This window comes from Chaetura pelagica, unplaced genomic scaffold (assembly GCF_000747805.2).
Source record: "Chaetura pelagica isolate M959 unplaced genomic scaffold, ChaPel_1.0 scaffold864, whole genome shotgun sequence".
Classification (NCBI taxonomy): Eukaryota; Metazoa; Chordata; class Aves; order Apodiformes; family Apodidae; genus Chaetura; species Chaetura pelagica.
In genome coordinates, this window is record NW_009952997.1 from 26960 (window position 1) to 35126 (window position 8167).

An 8167-nucleotide genomic window follows, 5' to 3' on the forward strand; every position below is an offset into this window, starting at 1 on the left:
TCCTCCACAACGCTTCCCTTCCCCCCCACAGCACCCCTGGGCCCCCCAGCACTCCCATCCCAGCCCCCATAACTCCTCCTTCCCCCCCGCAGCACCCCTGGGATCCCTCATCTTATCCCCCAGCACCCACAGGGCTCTCAGAACCCCAAATTCCCCTAGGACCCCCAACCCAGACCCCTCTGGTTCTTCCCCTCCCATCTTTAGGACCCCCCAGCATCCTCAGGGCTGCCATCCCACCTGTAGGACCCCTTGCCCTCAGCACCCTTAGGATGTTTAGGACTCTCAGCACCCTTGGGACCCCTGTGGCCCCCCCTTTGCTGCCTTCTCCTCAGCCCCCTTCCCACCCCAGCACCCCCGGGGCTCCCCATTCCCTTCCCTCCCTGAGCACCCCAATGTCACCTCTGCCCCTGCTCCCAGGGGAGGTGAAGCAGGTAGGCGCCTACCTGCCTGGGGTCTACGAGGAGGTGGTGGACGTGGTGGACGCCTACATCCTCACCGACAAGGTACCTGTCCATCCTCACCCTCTCCTCCTGGGTGCCCACGGTGGAGAGACCCCTCTGGGTTGGGTTTGGGGTCCTGTGTCCCTATTAACCTGTGCCCATGGGTGACAGGAACCCTCCAGGGAAGGGTGACGGGTCCCATCTCCCCCTTGATCCTCTCCATGGCCTCAACCCTTTGCCCCTGTGGGTGATGAGGACCCAAGCCTCCAGGGGACCTGGGATCTCCAAGCCACTGTCTTCCTGTGGCATCTGCGCCCATGGGTGATGAGGACTTTTCAAGAGGTCACATCCCCTCCAGCCATGGTGTCCCTGTTCCCGGGCCATGAAGACCCTCCTGTCCCCCCTCACCTTCCTCAGCCCCTTTACTGCTGCACTCATGGGTGGTGAAGGTCTCCTGGGGATCCCTTTGGGGGTCCTGTTCCCTGTGCCCCCTGTATTCAAAAGTGTTAAGGACACCCAGGATGCCGTTGGAGGTGCCATGTGCCAGTTCTCCTGCACCCCTGGCTGACAAGTGCCCTCCAGGGCATTGTTTCCCTTCCACCCCATCCCCATCCCTACAAGCACTGAGGTCCCTCAGGGTTGGGTTTGGGGGGTCCCATCACCCATCCTCGCCCTGCCCCCCAGTTTGGGGCCAGCTCTGGGTGTCCCACTAGCCCCCCACATTCCCCTGTGTGTATCCCACACCCTGTAGAAGGCCCTGCACCTCCGGGCCACGAGGAACTTTGAGGACGAGCAGGGCCGGGTGCGGCGCACGGGCGAGGAGTGGCTGGTGACGCAGGCGCAGAGCGAGGCCTACATCCCCGAGGTCTTCGAGGAGGTGGTGGCCGAGGTGACGGTGACCACGCTGGGCCCCCGGCAGTACTGCGTCGTCCTCGACCCCGTGGGGCCCAACGGGCAGCCCCAGCTGGGCCAGCAGCGCGTCATCAAGGTGGGCAGGGTAACCCCTGGGGACCTGCGGGTGGCCCCAAGGGACCTAACGTAGCCTTAGCTTGCATGTAGGTGCACCAAAGGTGGTCCTCAAGGGACCCTCAAAACTTACATGATGCACCTCGATTGGGTGCCCCGAGGGACCCACGTGTGCCTCTCAGAACCCTAGGGTGGCCCCAAGGGACACCTGGCTGGCTCAAAGGGAACTTTGTATATGTGGAGGTGACCCCAAAAGTCTCCAAGGTGGCCCCAAGGGACACAGTATACCCCTGAGGTGTCCCTGAAGGTGCATAAGATGTCATTGAGGGATCCTCACATATCCTCAAGTTGTCCTCAAGGATCTTTGAGGTGACCTGAGGACCACAGGGACCACAGGTGGCCCTGAGGTGCCCAAGTGCATCCCCAAAGGTCACAAAGGTGGTCCCAAGGTACCCTAAGACCTTCAGCTTCCATAAGAACCAGCATGAAGCCACCAGGAACCTGAAGTTGGCCCTGCCATACCTGTAGACTCCCCTGAAGATCTTGAAAGTGGCCCACAAGGACCCTAAGATGTCCCGCATGTATCCCTGCCCTGTGTCCCACCATGTCCCCATGCCCCTGCCCCATGTCCTCACCACCCTGCCGCCTTCCTGCCCTGCTCATGACATGTCCCCATGTCTCCAGGGGGAGAAGTCCTTCTTCCTGCAGCCAGGTGAGCGGCTCCAGGCTGGCATTGAGGATGTCTACGTGCTCTCTGAGGATGAGGGGCTGCTGCTCCAGGCCCTCCAGACCATCAAGGACACTGATGAGGTGGCCCATGGGGACACCTGGAGTTCCAGGATTTCCTGGGAAACACCTGGGAGAAAGTGGGCAGGGGTATCCAGGGAGCCTGGGATGACTGGGGCAACCAGGAGTGGGTTGGGGGAACAAGGAGACAACTTGGGGTGGGTGGAAATCAGGAGGGGTTGAGGGGCCTGGGAGACCACTGGGACACCTGAGGACAGTTGGGGTTCATGAGGGACTCTAGGGAGGTCCCAGGGGACACATGGGGGGGACTCCTATCCTCATCCCTGTGTCCTGAGGCCAGGGGGGGTGGCAGAGGTCCCCTCTGCAGTGTCCCCAGGCTGGGGTACAATGGGCAGGGATCCCTGTCCCCAAGTCATCAGGGCCACGGGGGGACTGGCCATGTCCCCATGTCCGCATCCAGGGGATGGCAGGGGGGAGATCCCTGCACTCCCAGGCCACTGTCTGATGCCATCCCCCCACACTCCCAGAAGGGGACAGAGGTGAGACGGCGGGCAGGGGACCGCTGGCTGGCCCGGGGACCCCTGGAGTATGTGCCCCCTGCCGAGGTGAGGGTCCTGGAGCGGCGCCAGGCAGTGGCCCTGGGGGACAACGAGGGCATCTACGTGCGGGACATCCGCACCGGCAAGGTGACCCCCACAGCCCTGAGAGCCCCCATAGCCCCTAGAGCCTCCCCAAAGCCCCCTCCATAGCCCCTAAAGCCCCCGCATAGCCCCCATGCCCCCCCATAGCCCCTCTATAGCTTTTGTAACCTCTCACACATCCCCAGTGCCCCCAGCCCCATCCCAGTACTCCCACTAACCATTTACCCCAGCCCTGTCCCCCCCAGCCTCCCAGTACTCCCAGTATCCCATGTATCTCATCATAGTGCTCCCAGTCCCCCCTATCCTTGCTCCCAGTGTCTCCAACCCCCATCCCAGTACCCCAAAACCCCTCCACCTCATCCCAGTGCTCCCAGTACCCCCTATCCCTGCACCCAGTGCCTGCAAACTCCCTTCTACTGCCTTCAAACCCCCTTTTAGTGCCCCAATATGCCTCCATCTCATTCCAGTTCTCCCAGTTCCCCCTGTCCCTGCTTCCAGTATCCCCTATCCCTGCTCCCACTGCCTCCAAACCTCCTTCCACTGCTTTCAGTGCCTCTCCACCTCATCTCCAGTACTTCCAGTATCCCCTATCCCTGCTCCCAGTGCCTGCAAAGCCCCTTCTAGTGCCTCCAAACCCCCTCCCAGTTCCACAATACCCCTCCACCTCATCCCAGTACCCCTGTTGCTGCTCCCAGTGCCTGCAACCCCCCATCCCAGTGTTCCCAGGTCCTCCCAGTGCCTGGAAGCCCCCTGAGGTGGCTCTGCCTGCAGGTACGGGTGGTGACCGGCCAGACCTACATGCTGACAGAGTCAGAGGAGCTGTGGGAGAAGGACCTACCACCTGGGGTGGAGGCTCTGCTGGCTGAGGCCCGTGGGGACCCCCACAGGGTGGACATGGGGCTCCAGGGCTCCTCCAGCCCCCACGTTGGGCCCCCCCAGCGCGACCGCACCCGCGCCGTTACCTACCAGGTGCCCCACAATGCGGCTGTGCAGGTCTATGACTACCGGGAGCGACGGGCACGGTGAGCATGGGGGCTGGGGGATGGAGGGCCAGGGAGGTCCCAGAACCCTTTGGGTTGTGAAGGGCCTTGGACATCGAGTCCAACCTTTAACCCAACCCTACCAAGGCCACCACTGAGCTATGTCCCTCAGCACCATCTACACGGCTCTTAGATACCTGCAGGGATGGGGACTCCCCCCAGCCCTGGGCAGCCTGGGCCAGGCCCTGACAACCCTTGCCAGGAAGATGTTCCCAAGATCCAATCTCAGCCTCCCCTGGGCAACTTGAGGCCGGTTCCTCTGGTCCCATCCCTTGTTCCTGGGGAGCAGAGCCCGACCCCCCCTGGCTCCAACCTCCTCTCAGGCAGTTGCAGAGCCAGAAGGTCTCCCCTCAGCCTCCTTTGCTCCAGGCTGGACACCCCCAGCTCCCTCAGCGCGGGGCGGGGAGCGGCAGCGGCACAGGGCAGGCGCGAGGGCACGCGGAGAGTGGCAAGGAGTAGAGAACACCGGTTGCTTTCTCTAGCTAAACAGACAGATTAGCCAGATAGATCATGGTCACAACACGACCAAAAACCGCAGTGAAAAAGAATGTGGGAACTCAGACTGAGCTTCTGAGCAGACGTGTGGCTGTGCGGGTCTCTGGCTGCAGCGAATGCCTGAGCCTGGCACTGGTACCAGAGGGAGCCAGTGACACCGCGTGTGTGCGGTGCGAGCAAATGAGTGATCTGCTCGGGCAGGTGGTTAAACTGACAGAGGAGGCAGAAAGGCTGAGAAGTATCAGAGAATGCGAAAGCGAAATAGATTGGTGGAGCTACACCCTGAGGCTAGGGCAGATGGAAGAGGTTGAGCAAGTGATGGATCCCCTCCCCTCCTGTCATCAGACAGAAGGAGAGGACTCAAGAGACAGGGAGGAATGGAGGGGGGTCCATCCTCAGAGAGGCAAGCAAAAACCCTCCCAACCACCTTCCATTCTCCCAGTTGCCCTTGAAGAATAGGTATGAGGCCTTGGAACTTCAGGGACAGGAATATGAAGTTGGAGGGATAGATCTATCTAGTGAAGTACCTAGGGCTTGTCAGTCACCCCAATGCCTTAGGACTTCTTCAATCAAGAAGAAAAGGAAAGTAACTGTGGTGGGTGACTCCCTTCTGAGGGGAACAGAAGGGCCCATCTGTCGACTGGACCCATCCCACAGGGAGGTCTGCTGCCTCCCTGGGGCTCAGATTAGAGATGTTAACAGGAAACTCTATTGTTGTAAATCCCTCTGATTACTACCTCCTGCTGATTTTTCAGGTTGGCAGTTACGAAATTATTACAAGAAGTGCAAGGGCAATGAAGAGAGACTTTAGGGCCCTGGGATGGCTGGTTAGGGGGTCTGGAGTGCAAGTAGTGTTTGCCTCCATACCTCCTGCAAGAATGGGTGGGAAGGTAAACAGGAAGAGTTTACAGATCAATGAATGGCTATGAGACTGGTGCCAAAGGCAGGGCTTTGGTTTTTTTGATCATGGGCTGCTATATGAGACACCTGGCCTGATGGTGGCAGGTGGGATGCACCCGTCCCAGTGGGGGAAAAGGCTTTTGGGGCAGGACTTAGCAGGGCTCATTGAGAGGGCTTTAAACTAGATGTGAAGGGGGAAGGGGAGAAAACTGGGTCTGTTAGGGACAAGCCCAAGAGGAACATGCCAGGGCCTGAAGGAAGGTGGTCTAAGGAGGATTTGGCCCACCAATCTGCTCTGCTTGCTTCCTGAAATGCCTGTAAACCAATGCACGCAGCATGGGGAACAAGCAGGAAGAGTTAGAGTTCTGTGTGTGGTCTAAGGGTTATGATCTGATAGCAATAACAGGTACATGGTGGGACAGCTCACATGACTGGAATGTGGCCGTGGATGGTTATGTGCTTTTTAGGAAAGATCGGTTGGTGAAGCGAGGTGGTGGAGTTGCTCTTTATGTGAGAGAGCAACTAGAATGTATTGAGTTCTGTGCAGGGGCTGATGAGGGGCAAGTTGAAAGTTTGTGGGTAAGAATTAAGGGGCAGGCTGGCACATATTTATATTTCAAAGAATCATTGCATTCTAATTATTCACAGTACTGCTATGACTTTTCACTCTACTTTGAATTTCTTCCCCTTAATAGCAAGTCTCCTTGCTTTCTCTTTTAATGTAGCAATACTACAGAATCTAAAAGAAGAAAGGTAAAGAAAGAGAGAAAGAAGGATAGACTGAGAGTGAAAAGCCTGACAACTGTGTAACAAACAAGAACATAGTAGAAAAAAAATGTATTGTACTGAAGCTGAAAATTCTTTTTGAAAAATGTCAGAAGACCAGGTAGATTATTAAGCAATACAGTAAGATAATTATTTGTTTGCCTTGTTTGTACAATATTAACTACCTAATTTGTAAGGCATGGTGATAGAATTTAAATGCTAATAAAATCTTAACTGAGCTGATGTAATCACAACAAAACAGATTTTATATGAGTACATATCCTGTGTGGAAGGAACAAAATACCCAGCAGGACCAGAACCCTGGACTTCCACAGGGCAAACTTTGGTCTCCTCAATCATCTATTAAGGGAAATCCCATGGGACAGGGTGCTAGAAAATAAAGGAGCTCAAGATAGCTGGTCAACATTCAAGGACCACTTCTTGCAAGCACAGGATCAGAGTGTCCCAATGGTTAGGAAATCTAGTAAGGGTGCTAGGAGACCTGCATGGTTAAAGAAGGAACTACTGGGCAAACTTAAGTGGAAAAGGAAAATCTATAGATCATGGAAGGAGGGGCTGGTCACTTGGGAGGAATATAGGACTGTTGTCAGAGGATGTAGGGAGGCAATTAGGAAAGCTAAGGCCTCCTTGGAACTTAACCTTGCAAGTCAGGTTAAGGATAATAGAAAGGGCTTTTTCAAGTACATAGCTAGCAAAACTAGCAATAGAGGCAATATTGGCCCATTGAGGAATGAGGTGGGAGCCCTGGTGACAGAGGATATAAAGAAGGCAGAGGTGCTGAATGCCTTCTTTGCCTCTGTCTTCACTCCTGCAGGGTCTCCCTATGAGCCCCAGATTCATATAGCCCCAGAAGAAGTCAAGATAGAGGAAGAGTTTGACATGGTAGATGAGGATTGGGTTAGGGATCAGTTGAGTAATCTGGACATCCATAAATCAATGGGTCCAGATGGAATGCACCCAAGGGTGCTGAGGGAGCTGGCGGAGGTCATTGCTAGGCCACTCTCCATCATCTTCAGTAAATCATGGGCAACAGGTGAGGTGCCTGAGGACTGGAGGATAGCAAATGTCACTCCAGTCTACAAGAAGGGCAAGAAGGAGGACCCGGGTAACTATAGACCGGTCAGCCTCACCTCCATCCCTGGAAAGGTGATGGAACAACTTGTTCTTGTGACTATCTCCAGGCACATCAAGGACATGGGGGTCATCAAGAGCAGTCAACATGGTTTTATCAAGGGTAAATCATGTTTGACTAACCTCATAGCCTTCTATGAGGAAATTACTAGGTGGATAGATGATGGTAGAGCGGTAGATGTGGTTTATCTTGATTTCAGTAAAGCATTTGACACCGTCTCCCACAGCATCCTTGTGGATAAGTTGATCAGGTATGGGTTTGGTGACCAGGAAGTGAGGTGGATTAGGAACTGGTTGAAAGGAAGGAGTCAGAGAGTTGTAGTCAATGGGGTAGAATCTGGTTGGAGGTGTGTTACTAGTGGAGTCCCACAAGGGTCGGTGCTGGGACCGGTGTTGTTCAACATCTTCATCAACGACCTGGATGAGGGTATAGAATGTACCCTCAGCAAGTTTGCTGATGACACTAAGCTGGGAGGAGTGGCTGACACACCAGAAGGCTGTGCTGCCATTCAGAGAGACTTAGATAGGTTGGAGAGTTGGGCGGGGAGAAACATGATGAAATTCAACAAGGGGAAGTGCAGAGTTTTACATTTGGGGAAGAACAACACCATGTCCCAGTACAGGTTGGGGGCTGAACTGCTGGAGAGTAGTGTAGGTGAAAGAGACCTGGGGGTCCTGGTAGACAGGAGGATGACTATGAGCCAGCAATGTGCCCTTGTGGCCAAGAAGGCCAATGGCATCCTGGGGTGCATTAGAAAGAGTGTGGTTAGTTGGTCAAGAGAGGTTCTCCTCCCCCTCTATTCTGCATTGGTGAGGCCGCATCTGGAGTATTGTGTCCAGTTCTGGGCCCCTCAGTTCCAGAAGGACAGGGAACTGCTTGAAAGAGTCCAGCACAGAGCCACAGAAATGATTAAGGGAGTGGAACATCTCCCTTATGAGGAAAGGCTGAGGGAGCTGGGTCTCTTTAGTTTGGAGAAAAGGAGACTGAGGGGTGACCTCATCAATGTTTACAAATATGTAA

General features: G+C 55.4%; 1 protein-coding gene across 1 annotated transcript in view; it reads left to right on the forward strand.

Annotated features, from left to right (window-relative positions):
• MVP (major vault protein) overlaps positions 1-8167 on the forward strand; it is a 46082-nt gene that overhangs the window by 2681 nt on the left and 35234 nt on the right. The window contains exons 5-9 of the mRNA XM_009996572.1: positions 418-503; positions 1192-1428; positions 2091-2216; positions 2681-2839; positions 3566-3816. Of these exons, the coding sequence (XP_009994874.1) occupies positions 418-503; positions 1192-1428; positions 2091-2216; positions 2681-2839; positions 3566-3816 (859 nt within the window). The remainder of the gene's footprint in view (positions 1-417; positions 504-1191; positions 1429-2090; positions 2217-2680; positions 2840-3565; positions 3817-8167) is intronic.